This window comes from Gorilla gorilla, chromosome 19 (genome assembly GCF_029281585.2).
Source record: "Gorilla gorilla gorilla isolate KB3781 chromosome 19, NHGRI_mGorGor1-v2.1_pri, whole genome shotgun sequence".
Taxonomy (NCBI): Eukaryota; Metazoa; Chordata; class Mammalia; order Primates; family Hominidae; genus Gorilla; species Gorilla gorilla.
Window position 1 is genome coordinate 30852232 of NC_073243.2, and position 16170 is coordinate 30868401.

Sequence of the window (16170 nt, forward strand, 5' to 3'; positions counted from 1 at the left end):
TATTAATTTGTCTTTTTTCAAATGATAATGTATTGTGGATCTCTTTCCAAGTTAGTATATACAGATCCTCATCATACAATTTTTAGCTGTATATAATATTCCATACAATAGATTTTTTTATTACTTAGCCATTGCCCATTGATAGACATTAAGTTTGTTAATGGTCAACCTAGAAGAAAATGCGGACCCCATTTTTACTTATACAAGCAAGTACAAAATGCCAGCTAACACCCAGAGTTGGCACAAATGCAGTGGGGTCTCTCATACATTGCGAGTAGGAGTGTAAAGTGATACAGTATTTTTCAGGACAACCTTGGCAATATCTTTCTAGTTTTTGAATGCACTTATCCTTTGGCTTAGCAATTTCACTCGTAGGACTTTACCCTTCAGGTATACCTGTACAGGTACACTGACATAGGTATATACAAGGATGCCCATTGTTAGCGCAGCCCTCATAAAATAATTGTTTTCCCATCAACTTGAAACCAGTCTCTGCACAGAGTTTGTTCCAAAGAAACACTACTATACTAGCCAAAAATATTTGAAAGACATTTTAAATTTTTACCAATGTCCTTAAAAAATAACAAAGGGACATCCCAGTCATGAGTCATGATGTCCAGAAACTTTTTTTTTTTTTAAACGGAGTCTTGCTCTGTCACCCAGGCTAGAGTTGCAGTGGCACGATCTCAGCTCACTGCAACCCCCACCCCTCTCTGGTTCAAGCAATTCCCCTGCCCCAGCCTCCCAGGTAGCTGGGATTACAGGCACATGCCACCCTGCCCAGCTAATTTTTTTATACTTTTAGTAGAGATGGGGTTTCACCATGTTGGCCAGACTGGTCTCGACCTCCTCACCTCAGGCAATCCGCCCGTCTCCACCTCCTAAACTACTGGGATTACAGGTGTGAGCCACCGTGCCCGGCCACTTTTTTTTTTTCTTTTCTTTAAGAGGCAAGGTCTCACTGTCACCCAGTGGTGCAATCATAGCTCACTGTAACGTCAAGCTCCTGGACTCAAAGGATCCTCCCGCCTCAGCTTCCTGAGTAGCTAGGAGGTGCGTGCTACCATGTCTGGCCAATTTTTTGAATTTTTGGTAGAGACAAGGGTCTTGCTAAGTGGCCCAGGCTGGTCTCAGACTCCTGGCCTTAAGGAATCCTCCCACCTTGGTCTCCCAAAGCACTGGAATTACAGGCATGAGCCACTATGCCCATCCTAGCAACACTTCTTAAAAGGTGCATCCCCATCTCTCTTTCTCCCTTATCTCTTTATCTCACATATATAGCACCTGCCCCAAATCTCTCTTCTTCCTAATGAAGTCTCTTAAAATTCTCTCTGAAACCAGCCTCAACTGCCTCTTCTCTCTTTTATTGTGCCCATTTCTCAGATTGATGACATAACAGTCCAAGAAGTGAGGAAGCTGGCAGGGAACAGAGGCAGGCGGTCAGCCAAAAACTGGAAACGCAAACCTTAGAAAGGTTCTCCCTCTGTGGCCTCAAGTCAGAAAAGGGACAATTAAGGAAAACCAGTCACTCTTGGGAGAAGCCAGGCATTGTATTCATTCCAGTTTCTCAAAGACAAGCAAAGGTAGTGGCCTGCTTGAAAACAATACGAAACTAGAGTGAGAGAAAGAGTTTGGATCTTGCCACTAATTCAGAATTAAGTATGACTGTTTGTCTTATCTCCTGCTGTGGATTTTGCTTCCAAATTCTCCTGCCCACCATCCGTGCCACTTGTTCCCTTATGAACAGAATAAACTCTCTTCTTACCATCTCTTCGGGGTGATTTTGACTTTCCTTGACTTTGAAGTTCCTCTATTAACACTGCTAAATTGAGATTGAGGAAGAAGCTGTAGTCATTATATACTTCAATTAGGGCATAAAATAATATAATCAATAATAATGGGGCTGATAATTGGACTGATTTTTATACAAAATATCACTATCTTGTTTTTTATGGGTACATAATTATACATAATTATGGAGTACATGTGATATTTTGATACATGCATAAAATGTGTAATGATCAGATCAAGATAATTAGGATATCCATCATCTTAAACATTTATCATCTCTTTGTGTTGGGAACATTCCAAATCTTCTCCTCTAGCTATTTTGAAATATACAATACATTATTGGTTTTTTGTTTATTTGTTTGTTTGTTTTTGAGATGCAGTTTCGCTCTTGTTGCCCAGACTGGAGTGCAATGGCACGATCTCGGCTCACCGCAACCTCCATCTCCTGGGTTCACGTGATTCTCCTGCCTCAGCCTCCCAAAGTGCTGGAATTACAGGCATGCGCTACCACACCGGCTAATTTTTTTGTATTTTTAGTAGAGACGGGGTTTCTCCATGTTTGTCAGGCTGGTCTCAAACTCCCGACCTCAGGTGATCCACCCGCCTCAGCCTCCCAAAGTGCTGGGATTACAGGCGTGAGTCACTGCGCCCGGCTATACATTACTGTTAATTGTAGTCATCCCACCGTGCAACCAAACGCTGGAACTTATCCCTTCCATCTAACTGTATTTTTCTACCAAACACCATATTGTTCATTGTCGTATGAAACCAAGTAGTTACCTGGAGTCTGTGAAAAGTAAAGAGAGTGTAACAAACTTCTAAACTGACGTATGTGACAGGGAAAAGTGAAGCCCTGGAAACTGAGTCACATAGCGCAGCTGTTTTCCTGCTCTGGTGCGTGACCATTCCTTCCAGACCTTTGTGCTGAGGTCTTTTCCATTAACCAGACTCTCTATTCTTCATTGAAACCAAGACTAAATGATGTGGAGATAGACACCCTTGTGATTGTCACCTCTTTACAGCAGAATGTTAAGCAACTCCCCTTGTGATTGTCACCTCTTTACAGCAGAATGCTAAGCAACCATTAGAGTATAATCAATAGTAGCCGATCTAGTCTTACATCTGTATGTTAGCCTTTGTATGGAAAACTGAATTCTGTTCAGCACCTCTGTTTTTGTCTGTTTAAAGGATCTTCACTTTTCCCCACTCCAGGAACACTGGTCACTAGTCTTTGGTGTCCCTGTGTCCCTGGATGCTGCCCTCAAACTTTGCACTCGGGTAAACTCTTTTAGCTAGATCCTGAATCTTTTGATTATTTTAGGTTGGCAATTCTAAGGCCTAGATCCCATCCTGATTCCCCCTCCCACCCAATTTTCCTACTGTTAAGCATTAGCTAACACTCTCAGTTCCCTCCTCTCAAGAGATAGCTGACTATTTGTAGTGTGATATGCTTGGGGGTGATTTATCATTGTTCCCTATAGATCTGTGGATCCAATTTCACATGCCAAATATAGGGCTGGTAAAAGGAAGGAGTCTTGCTACTCTAACCCACACATAATGTATTATTTGGATGTCTTATAAATGGCATTGGCCATGCCTGCACCCCCACTTACATACACACACACAAACACACACACACCTGCTTTATACGTAAGATTTTCCAGCTACAAACATTATCTCTCAGGTCTAAAAACAATACATTCTGCACAGATCATTTTTCTGCTTATAACAACTTCTGTCTCTGTCTTGAAGAAATAGTTATGTAATATATGTTTTGAATTTGGGGGGTGGGGGTATTGGTTGCTTGCTTTTTGTTTCAGTGGTAAGTATTAAGGCTAGTCTTATCTACTGTGCAAAGATTCTTATAAGTTTGAAAATCTAGCTCTTGCAGGCCGGGCGCGGTGGCCCACGCCTATAATCCCAGCACTTTGGGAAGCCAAGCGGGGAGGATCACCTGAGGTCGGGAGTTTGAGACCAGCCTGATCAACATGGAGAAAGCCCATCTCTACTAAAAAAAAACACAAAATTAGCCAGTCGTGGTGGTGCATGCCTGTGATCCCAGCTACTCAGGAGGCTGAGGCAGGAGAATCACTTGAACCTGGGAGGCAGAGGTTGCGGTGAGCTGAGATTGTGCCATTGCACTCCAGCCTGGGCAACAAGAGCGAAACTCCATCTCAAAAAAAAAAAAAAAGAAAGAAAGAAAATCTAGCTTTTGCAAACCAGAATGTTCCCTTTAACTGGCTGATAAATTGTTTGGTGGATCAGAGAGAATGGCTCCTACCTTCCTGGAGGGTTAGGATTTATATCCTCAGGAAACCATTGGCCAAAATATTCCACAAAGGAACCAGTCCTCCCCGTCTCCCACCACCCCCACCAAACCCCGACCTGCTGTGTGGATTATCACTGAACTTGCTGGTATTTCAGTTTTTTACCTGAAGAGAACTTGGCCGGCTTCAGGAGTACTCGGGACTTGGGAGGTTTGCCTGGTAGGAGCTCTTGGATCACAGTTTGTTTACTGGATACAGACTCTCTTGGGCTGTGAACCTGAATATTACACTTAGAGAGAATTTCCATGAGACTATTTTCTTCTTTTTTCTCCTCTTTCTCCTTATTCTTCTTTTGTTTTGTTTTTTTCCACGGCATACTGCCACTTTATGTGCTCAAACTGGAACATGAGAACATTGCTCTCTGTGTTGACCACCATCCTGGAACCGAAACAACAGGGTTGTCCACAAAAGGAGTGTGGAGGCCACCGAAAGATGCACTGCAGTTACCATCCTACCCGGTCTTTAGACTAAAGGAACAGTGCCCAGGTGATGACCAAACAGACTAGTAGTGTAGGCAGCTGGAGGGTGGAGAGTGGGGAAAGTTACCAGGCCATGCAGCAGGAGTCATTAGCTTTGTCACTCTTTTCTTTAAAAAATAAACATGATCAGGGCACATATGTTCCGACTGTTTCACTTCTCAAGTCAAAATGCTTTTTTATTTTTTTTTATTTTTTTATTTTGAGAAGGAGTCTCGCTCTGTCACCCAGGCTGGAGTGCAGTGGCATGATCTCAGCTCACTGCAACCTCCGCCTCCTGGGTTCAAGCGATTCTCGTGCCTCAGCCTCCTGAGTAGCTGGGATTACAGGTACGCACCACCACGCCCAGCTCATTTTGTGTTTTTAGTAGCGACAGGGTTTTGCCATGTTGCCCAGGCTGGGCTCAAACTCCAGGACTCAATGATCCACCCACCTCGGCCTCCCAAAGTGCTGGAATTACAAGCACGAGCCACTGCGCCTGGCCTCAAGTTAAAATGCTTTTAAATGAATTTCTGTTCCTGGAGTGAGAGCCACGTACCTAGGGTGCCAAGAAGGTACTCTGCACACAGATGTCTTGAAATTCAGTGTTTTTGTTTGTTTGTTTGTTTTAAGCACAGCTTCCAAACCCAATATTACTATTGCTGCTGGGAATGAGGAAAGCTCTCTAATGGGGAGGCCTCCTCTCCTTCATAGACCCTCTACACAGACACCACACACTCCACGCTGTCACTCCAGGGTCTCTGCACACACTCTAGATGTAGACAGAACATCTATACTTTATAAAGTCAGATGATTTCTAACTTCTCTGATCCCCACTTTAATGCTCCATAGACAAAAGAGCTCCAGAACTCGCCCTCCCTGTCCCCTTCCTGTGCCCCCGCAGCACTGCCTCCCTAACCCACCAGTTTTACAAGCAAGCGGCTTTCCCCTTTCTGTGCTCTTCCCTTAACTATAAACAAGAAATGAAAATACTCTGTACAGGTTTCTTTCTGCTTCAAAAGGCTGCAATGTTGAGACCTTAACCAACAGCATAAACTCTCTAGAAAAGTAACTTGTTTTGGCTGGAACTGCTGGAATGGAATGCGGGGTGTCATTCCAATAAGAAATCCCTTTTAGACTTACGTTCACTCAAGCCGAAAGAAAAACACCTTTCTTTGGATGCTGTGAGTAAAAAATGGCCAGAGTTTTGTGTTTTTTTTTGTTGTTTTTTTTTTTTTAGCAGCATGACTCAAAAGTGTTCATTAATTGAGCCTTATTACCAGGCTGCCCTCTTTAAGATGGTAAATAATACTAATAAAGTTTCACTAAAAGGAAGGCAATATGGTTTAGGGACATTAAGAGATGTCTCAAGTGAGCTTGAAGTAGAATTTACAGGTTAGTTCTATTTGGTTATTTTCATATAATAGCACCCTGAATCTACGCATATACAAAGCACAGTACTGTATACAATGCAGTCAGTCATGGTACAGGTTTTGTAAGCTCACCAGCTCAGCTTTCCCCCACTGTACCCCCCGCTGCTGCCACCCTCCACTCTCCTATATGTCTCTTTGCATTAGAAGTGAGGCATCAAAGATAGCTGACAGAGCTCTCAGGCAGCCAAAGGCATGATCAAAGAGCAAGCAGGGGCTGCACATTGGTAGAACTGTGGTCCTTACAGAAGCGTTATGTTGCACCCACTGCAATTCCCACAAACACCTAGGATGAATTAAGAGTCAAAACAGGCCGGGCGCGGTGGCTCACACCTGTAATCCCAGCGCTTTGGGAGGCCGTGACGGGTGGATCACGAGGTCGGGAGTTCAAGGTGAGCCTGGCCAAGATGGTGAAACCCTGTCTCTACTAAAAATACTAAAAATTAGCCGGGCATACTGGTGGGTGCCTGTAATCCCAGCTACTTGGGAGGCTGAGGCAGAGAATTGCTTGAACCCGGGAGGCGGAGGTTGCAGTGAGCCGAGATCGCATCACTGCACTCCAGCCTGTGCGACAGAGTGAAACTATGTCTCAAAAAAAAAAAAAAGTCAAAATGAACAGTTGATTGCTTCCTGATTACTAAGTTTTGTGCAAAGCCCTGTTAGTCCCCACCACAAGACTATTGCTCCACCCAGCCAAAATTGTAGACAGGCATTGCACACTCTCTCCTCCTGACAGCAAATCCAGGGCTGGTATCCCAGGGGAGGAAAAAAATCAAAAAATCCAACAGAATCACTCACAGTTCTGACCTCCACACCTACCACCCACCTGTTGCCCTGAATAAAGAAGGACAGCACAGGATCGCCTCTGCCATTGGCTTTTATCACCTTCATACAGTTCCGTTGAGGAAACTGTAAATTCGGATCTTGCCATCTGCACAGGCGCTGATGACCCGGAGGAAGAGAAGGGACACGTCGAGCACCTCCCTGGAAGGGAACAGAGTAGCAGGCAGTACCCATCCTCTCGTAAAATGCCTGGGTTTGTTTGTAGGTTGGGAGCATTTTGTGTGTGATTGAGCGGCACTGGCCATAACTGGCCTCGAAATGGTGTTTGCTGCCTTTTTTTTTTTTTTTTGAGATGGAGTTTCACTCTTGTTGCCCAGGCTGGAGTGCAACGGTGCGATCTTGGCTCACTGCAACCTCCACCTACCAGATACAAGCGATTCTCCTGTCTCAGTCTCCCAAGTAGCTGGGATTACAGTGATGCGCCACTACGCCTGGCTAATTTTTTTGTATTTAGTAGAGACGGGGTTTCACCATGTTAGTCAGGCTGGTCATGAAATCCTGACCTCAGGTGATCCACCTACCTTGGCCTCCCAAAGTGCTGGGATTACAGGCGTGCGCCACCATGCCCGGCCTGCTGTCATTTTATAATTGTGGAAGTAAACCGTGAGCTTCTCTCAAGACATACCTCTTCCCATTCTGCAGCTACTTTCCCTGCAATTAGGTCACAGGGCCACAAGATGACAAAACAAAAAGGCTGATGTCACTATCTTTTTTTTATCTAACATATAGATGATCATGTTTGTCTCTTGCAATTTGATTCCTAGCGTTTACTTATACAATAGTCATGCTGAGAATTATTTAATGTTTTGATTCTTTTTAAAATAGTATTATTGGCTGGGCAAGGTGGCTCACGCCTGTAATCCCAGCACTTTGGGAGGCTGAGGCGGGTGGATCATGAGGTCAGGAGATTAAGACCATCCTGGCTAACACCGTGAAACCCCGTCTCTACTAAAAATACAAAAAATTAGCTGGGTGTGGTGGTGGGTGCCTGTAGTCCCAGCTACTTAGAAGGCTGAGACAGGAGAATAGAGTGAACCCAGGAGGTAGAGCTTGCAGTGAGCCAAGATTGTGCCACTGCACTCCAGCCTGGCAACAGAGCGAGACTCTGTCTCAAAAAAAAAAAAAAAAAAAATTCAATAACTTCTCAAAACCCCCAGTTTCTATAGTTACTTCACAAGAAAAACAAGGGAGAGTGGAAGAGGTTAACAGTCAGACAGAGAAGATGGTGGGGAAAAATGGGTCCCAGGTGGAAGAGGAGGGAAGCAGAGAGGGTGAGGTGCAGAGAACACGATGTCTACAGGGAGCAGAAGGTCTGCCAATGATTGCAGTCTAGGCTATGACGGGGAAGGGAAGGACACCAGGTTCATCGCTCCGGGCTTCACAGGCACCTACTTGGGATGCTTGAAGGCCATCAGGCAGCGCTCGTACTTCCCCACCATGCTCCAGGCCATGACCAGGCCATCAGTGCTTCCTGAGAGGAGATGCCACTGGTCAAAGAACAGGCATTTCACGGCTCCCTCGTGGCCATTGAGAGTCTGCAAGAAAAGATACCACTGTCTTCAACTCAGACTGTGACTCCTCCAAGAACCAAAGCTGAGGCTTCTTCAGATGAATCCCAAAGCCACCCCCCACCAATCTGTGACTGCCATTCACTCGGTAGGTACCTGAGCTAATCCTGCTTTTGCTCTAAGAAGGCCAATGGAGCCCGGGCACGGTGGCTTATGCCTGTAATCCCAGCACTTTGGGAGGCCGAGGCGGGCAGATCACAAAGTCAGGAGATTGAGACCATCCTGGCCAACATGGTGAAACCCTGTCTCTACTAAAAATACAAAAATTAGCTGGGCGTGGTGGCACACACCTGTAATCCCAGCCACTTGGGTGGCTGAGGCAGGAGAATCGCTTGAACCAGGGAGATGGAGGTTGCAGTGAGCCAAGATCTCACCACTGTGCTCTAGCCTGGCAACAGAGTGAGACTCTGTCTCAAAAAATAAAGAAAGAAAGAAAGAAAAGAAAAAAAGAAGGCCAATGGAGTCCATTCCACATAGAGCTCTCTCTCGGGTTAAGGAGGAATGGGATCAGGGTGGGGCCTTGCTCCTGGTGGGTCTGTGTTTGGGGCAGACACTACCTTCTTGGAGCACTAGAGAGGGCCAGAAATCACTGTCCTTTGCTGTGACAAGGACGAAGGTAAGGTGTGCCATCCCAGCTCCTTGCCAGAACCCAGAGTGCACATGGGCCATCCCTGTGCCTGCAACCGCTGGATTGGCCATAGTGACAAGATTGGTGGGGAAATTCCACAGGCCAAGCCAGCCACTTTTCACTGTGATCCTGTGTTCCTGCTGCAAATCATATATCAACACCACCCGCTAAGGCTAGGGGTTCAGATCCAGCAAGAATATGTTTCGTGAACGTCCAATCACTTTCAAGACCATCCATGTTCTCTCTTCATTAGAGAGCATGGAGAAAAAAAAATCTCAGTTCATCCCCCAGTGTTTTCTCCTTAGGAAAAAATGCTTTGTTCATCTCCTCACCCCATGCCAGAATTTTTTTTTTTTTTGAGACGCATGATCTCAGCTCACTGCAACGTCTGCCTCCCTGGTTCAAGCAATTTTCCTGCTTCAGCCTCCCAAGTAGCTGAGGTTGCAAGCGCCCACCACCATGCCCGGCTAATTTTTTGTATTTTCTTTTTTTTAGTAGAGACAGGGTTTCACTATGTTGGTCAGGCTGGTCTCGAACTCCTGACCTCATGATCCGCCAGCCTCGGCCTCCCAAAGTGCTGGGATTACAGGTGTGAGCCACTGCGCCTGGCCCTACAGAGTGCAATACTCTGGAGGAGAAAAAGGTACTTCACCTCCACTGCTGTTAGAAGGCCCTGAGCCCATATCTCATGCTGAGTCAGAATGCAGCCTTCCTCTACCAACCCCATGATACCGTGGGTCATGATGTGGGCGGTGGAGCCCCTACCCTCCACGGACTCTGAATGCCTCACTTTGGGGCCTTCCCCTTTAGAGCTTCAGGACTGTCCTTCTTGAAGGCCATACTCAGGTGCTCTAGGATGACCTGAGGAGCTAGGTAGGGGGAGCCCATCCATCTCCTCCCCAGTGCCCTTTCCGCCAAGGTAGCCCACTGCCCACTCACCTTTACCAACTGGGCCATGGCAACGTGCCGCACTTTCACCAGCCCTCGCTCACAGCTGCTCACGATGTAGGTATCATTGATCCTGGTGGCCAAGATGGGGTCTTTGTGTCTAAACGTCTTCAGGCACTTCCCTGTGTCTACATTCCATACTGAACAGGAAGGAGAGAGAGGAAGACATGGGAGTGGGGAAAAAGGGGGAAAAGGGAAGGTTACAGTGGAGTTCTGCTGCCCGTCACAGAAGCAAAGACTCATCGAGCGCATCAAGTCAGATTCTAGAAGGACTTCCCGTGGCCTAGCACCTCCGCAGAGCAGGCTCACCAACAGCTCATGTGCCCACAGCACAGAGCGCCCTGAATACAGGTGGTTGAGGGAGCCCGCAATCCAGAAGACCTTGGCTACGGCCCTGGAACTTAGCCTTGAGGCCCAAGTGCTAGACAGCTCATCTCTAATCAGCTGATTCCTCAAGCCTGAAAAATGCTTGCTATCGAGTAGATTTCATAAAAATCATGGCATACAGCTTGAGTAGGGGCAGGTAAAATTAAAAAAAAAAAAAGAAAATCATGGCATACATGTAGTATTGTCATTTTTCCCAGATGTTGTCTTCCTGACCCACACCTTCTATCCCCAAAATGAAAGAAGGTCATCTACCCTCACTTACATTTTTAAATACTTCTGAATCTGACTTTTCAATTTTATGGAGAAATGGTCACAGCTAGGGGTGGGTTTACTGCTGCTTCAACACAGACTGTGTTAGAACAACTGCCTGGCATCTTGTAGTGGGGATGAGAGTGGGTGGGTGGGTGGCAGAACAGGGTTTTCTAAAATGAAGAAGTTGATGCCGGGCCCAGTGGCTCATGCTTATAATCTCAGCACTTTGGGAGGCCAAGGCGGGTGGATCACCAGGTCAGGAAATCGAGACCAGCCTAGCCAACGTGGTGAAACCCCGTCTCTACTTAAAAAAAAAAAAAAAATTAGCTGGGCGTGGTGGCGTGCGACTGTAGTCCCAGCTACTCGGGAGGCTGAGGCAGGAGAATCACTTGAACCCGGGAGGCAGAGGTTGCAGTGAGCCAAGATTGTGCCACTGCACTCCAACCTGGCCACAGAGCAAGACTCCATCTCAAAAAAAAAAGAAAAAAAAAAAGGAAGAAGTTGAAAGTGATCTCTATGAATTCAGGAATGAAAACATTAAAGTCTCCTTCAGAGGTGCTCCCCAAAAGCACCTTCTTCCTCAGGCAACAGGACAAGTGGCCTGAGACAAAATATAACAACAACCAGAGTTGACACTTACATGGCACTAACAGCCGGCGATGACTCAAGGTGTGTGAATGCTCATCGTCACAAGACAAGTACTATTATTATTCCCCACTACACAGATGAGGAAACTGAGGCATAGAGAAGTTGGGTTGCCTGCTCAAGTCTTGCAGGTGGTGAGTGGCAGAGCCGGGATTTGGACCTAGGGAGTCTGGATCCAGAGGCCATGTGCTTAATCATTTCTGCTAGGTTAGCCCTAACTATGTAAGTATGCTTTCCTTCACTTGTATTTTATGTATATATCTTGGCCCATTTATAAAATTACCAATGGGGCTCTAGTGAGGATTAAATAATGTATGTTAAGCATCTGTCACAAAACTGGTACTCAGTAAATGGCAGCCGTTGTTGTTCATGGACTTATTATATTCCCCACTATATATTTATGTATCTGCTTCCATTAGGAGACAATGAGCCCTTTGAAGAAATAAAAAGTTATATCTAAAGGGCCATATCCTATTATTTTTTTTCTCCTCAGCACTTAGCTCAGTGTGTAGCTTGCTGTAGGTATTCTACAGACAGTTGTTGAATGGATGGATTGATTGATAGATGGAAGGAAGGAAGGATGGGTGGGTGGGTAGATGGATGGATGGATGATAAAGAATAAATGACTGCCTGCCTATAGAAATGAGCAAAACAAAGCATTTTGGTAACCCATGGGTCGGGGGAAACTTCTTAGAAAATTTAAGGCACTTCTTTCTCACCTTTTACCTGGCAATCTCTTCCTCCAGATACGAGCCTGTTCTTACACAAGTCCATGCAAGTGATAGTCCCCTGGTGACCACCGAAGATTCGTGTGCAAACCCCACTTTTCAGATCCCAGTATCTGCAGGAATCAGGCCAAAAGAATGTGAGGGTTCCTGAGGGCCCAGAGGATCATACTGCGTAGAACCCATGTAGATCAGTAGTTAGTTGGGAGGCAGCAGATTCTCATGGTTCAGCTTAGAGTCAGGGGCCTGGATTTGAATCCCAGCTGCAGCACCTATTTGGTGTAACTTTGAGGAAGTTAATTTCTGTGTAAGTTTCCTTTCCTCATTGATAAAATGGAAATAATAATAAGAGTCGTTGGTCAGGCACAGTGGCTCACCCCTGTAATCCCAGCACTTTGGGAGGCTGAGGCGGGCGGATCATGAGATCAAGAGATTGAGACCATACTGGCCAACATGGTGAAACCCTGTCTCTACTAAAAATACAAAAATTAGCCGGGCGTGGTGGTGTGCGCCTGTAGTCCCAGCTACTCAGGAGGCTGAGGCAGGAGAATTGCTTGAATCCGGCAGGCAGAGGTTGCAGCCAGCTGAGATTGTGCCACTGCACTCCAGCCTGCCAATAGAGCGAGACTCTGTCTCAAAAAAAAAAAAAAAAGAGTATTTACATCATAGGGTTTTTGTGAAGAATTAAATGGACCAATACAGTGATTGTCAATCTTGGGTAACTTCTACCCCCATAGGCCATTTGGAAATATCTGGAGATATTTTTGGTGGTCACAAGCAGGGAAGGAGGTGCCACTGGCATCTAGTGCATAGAATCCAGAGATGCTGCTAAACATCCTACATTGCACAGGGCAGGCCCCACAGTAAAGAATTTCCCAGCCCCAGATGGCAATAGTGCCAAGGTTGAGAAACCCTGCACCAGTGGAGGTAACACTGGAATAGTGACTAACATGTACAAAATGCTTGATCAATGTCAGGTGGTTTTTAGATAGAAGCGTCCTGAATGACCACCAGCCTTAGAATCCATGGCACTGATTCCACGGTACAGTGGATCTGCAAACAAGAGCAACAGAATCCTTTACCAATCACTTAGATCCAAAATATTTATGTACATATAGAGCATATCTAAGAGATAGATGGGAGCAAAGATGAATTATCTGTTTTTTAACAAGAACACTTGCCCAAGGTCTCTCAACTGCCATTGATGCTTCCACTTCAGCCAGGCTGCTTTTGAGACAGGACAAAGCAGAATGCTGAGATAATGGTTCTGGAGAAGGCTGCCTGAAGTCCACTCCCAGGGCCATCACTTACTAGCTGTGTGATTCTGGGCAAATTACTGAACTACCACTTACCTCAGTTTCTTCATCTGTAAACTGAGAATAATAATTGTAGTTACAGCTGGGCACGGTGGCTCACACCTGTAATCCCAGCACTTTGGGAGGCTGAGGCAAGCAGATCACAAGGTCAGGAGATCGAGACCATCCTGGCTAACATGGTGAAACCCCGTCTCTACTAAAAATACAAAACATTAGCCGGGCGTGGTGGCAGGTGCCTGTAGTCCCAGCTACTTGGGAGGCTGAGGCAGGAGAATGGCGTGAACCTGGGAGGCGGAGCTTGCAGTGAGCCGAGATGGTGCCATTGCACTCCAGCCTGGGTGACAGAGCGAGACTCTGTCTCAAAAAAAAAAAAAAAATTGTACTTACTTCACAGAGTTATTGTGAGGCTTGGCACATAAAAACGATTAATATGTCTTTGTAGTTTTTTGGATATGTTAAAGCTTTTTCTTCTAATATTCCCAAGGGTTTTGCAGCCTTACCAATGCCTTACCAGTTTCTCAGAGCCTACAATGCAGCCACAGTGCACTGAATGATGGCACAGTGCTCTGAAAGAAAGCATGTTTTGAATTTCTGTTTCTAGCAATATGGTGGTATATGTCTTCAGGTTGGTTTTTTAAATTTATGCAAGAAAAGGTATTTGATAAATACTTTTAGAAAAATAGGAAAAGAAGGAACTTTCCAGATTTAGTAAAAGGTATAAGCCAAAGTCATAACAGCAGGTATTATGCTCAGTGGAGAAACTGTAGATGTATTCCCTTCCAGAAGGGGAACAAGATAAAGATGCCCACTCTCACTGCTACTGCCTGACACAGCACTGGAAGGTCTAGGCAAAGTTAGAAGAAAAGAAAAACAAAAGGTGGTATAGGCATTAGAAAAGAAGATAATATATTGTTGGCTGGGCGCGGTGGCTCATGCCTGTAATTCCAGCACTTTGGTAGGCCGAGGTGGGCAGATCACGAGGTCAGGAGATTGAGACCATCCTGGCCAACATAGTGAAACCTCGTCTCTACTAAAACACAAAAAAAATTAGCCGGGCGTGGTGGCACATGCCTGTAGTCCCAGCTACTCGGGAGGCTGAGGCAGGGGAATCCTTTGAATCAGGGAGTCAGAGGTTACAGTGAGCCGAGATCGCGTCACAGCACTCCAGCCTGGCAACAGAGTGAGACTCCATCTCAAAAAAAAAAAAAAAAAAAGATAATATATTGTCATTTGCAGTTGATAGGATTGTCTACATAGAAAAACCAATTATTGGCCAGGTGCAGTAGCTCATGCCTGTAATCCCAGCACTTTGGGAGGCCGAGGTGGGCGGATCACAAGGTCAGGAGATCGAGACCATCCTGGCTAACACGGTGAAACCCCGTCTCTACTGAAAATACAAAAAATTAGCCAGGCGTGGTGGTGGGCACCTGTAGTCCCAGCTACTCGGGAGGCTGAGGAAGGAGAATGGCATGAACCCAGGAGGTGGAGCTGGCAGTGAGCTGAGATTGCACTACTGCACTCTAGCCTGGGCGACAGAGCAAGACTCCGTCTCAAAAAAAAAAAAAAAAAAAAGAAAAAGAAAAACCAATTATGAAACATACATGCTTTTAGAACTAATAAGAGAGTTTGGCAAGGATGCCAGACACAAGATCAATTTACAAAAATCAATTGCGTTTCTCTATGCCAGCAATAACTAATTTGAAAATATAAGCAAAATTAAGATACCATTCACAATAGTAATAAAATTATAACGTGTACAGGCATTAAGTAAAAATACACAGGACTTTTATGAAGAAAACTTTAAGGCTCTAAGAAAGAACACAGATGATCTAATTGAGTGTGTTTACCAAACTAATCTATAAATTCAATGCAACCCAAATAAAAAGTCTAGTTAGGTTTTATTGAAAGTTGGTAAACTTACTCCAAAAACTCAAAACTTATATACTATAGCTGTTACATAAAAAAGAAAAGTGAGGCCGGGCGCGGTGGCTCATGCCTGTAATCCCAGCACTTTGGGAGGCCGAGGCGGGCGAATCACGAGGTCAGGAGATCGAGACCATCCTGGCTAGCACAGAGAAACCTTGTCTCTACTAAAAATACAAAAAATTAGCCAGGCGTGGTGGTGGGTGCCTGTAGTCCCAGCTACTCGGGAGGCTGAGGCAGGAGAACGGCATGATCACGGAAGGCAGAGCTGGCAGTGAGCTGAGATCGCGCCACTGCACTCTAGCCTGGGCGAGAGAGCGAGACTCCGTCTTAAAAAAAAAAGAAAAAGAAAAGTGAAAAGTAGAATTTCCCTCCCCGTCATATTTTAAAACATTCTCCAAATGCATACCTAAAAACAAAACAAACAGTTTTCAAGGAGGGGGATTTTGATTAAAAACAGAAAGACAGTGGACTAGATCAGAGAGCTCAGGGACATTCTCATGCACATATGGGAAATTTCCATGTGATAAAGATAGCACCTCAAATCAATGGAGGAAGTGGCAGGTTATATAGTAGTTGCTGTGTGGGAGAAACTGCTCACTTTATCTAAATATGAATAAATAAAATGGAAACCCTACCTAACGCCACATACAAGGTTGAATTGCAAATAGATTAAAAAACTGAATGCAAAAGATAAAACTGTAATGTTGATAGAAGAAAATATTAGAAAATATCTCTGTGACCTAGAAGACGGAAGAATCACAGAAATGAGGAAAAAAAAACCCTGATAAACTGATATTTTATTACATTCATATTGATATTTTTTTTTTTTTGAGACCGAGTTTCGCTCTTGTTGCCCTGGCTGGAGTGCAGTGGCACCTCCCAGGTTCAAGTAATTCTCCTGCCTCAGCCTTCCTGAGTAGCTGAGATTA

At 45.1% G+C, this 16170-nt stretch overlaps 1 protein-coding gene across 1 annotated transcript in view; it reads right to left on the reverse strand.

Moving 5' to 3' along the window:
• Nucleotides 1-16170, reverse strand: part of LOC101143828 (F-box/WD repeat-containing protein 10) — a 35249-nt gene that overhangs the window by 2342 nt on the left and 16737 nt on the right. The window contains 8 exon segments of the mRNA XM_063700660.1: nt 1766-1822; nt 4224-4422; nt 4424-4496; nt 6830-6902; nt 6905-6987; nt 8239-8381; nt 9982-10130; nt 11994-12115. Of these exon segments, the coding sequence (XP_063556730.1) occupies nt 1766-1822; nt 4224-4422; nt 4424-4496; nt 6830-6902; nt 6905-6987; nt 8239-8381; nt 9982-10130; nt 11994-12115 (899 nt within the window).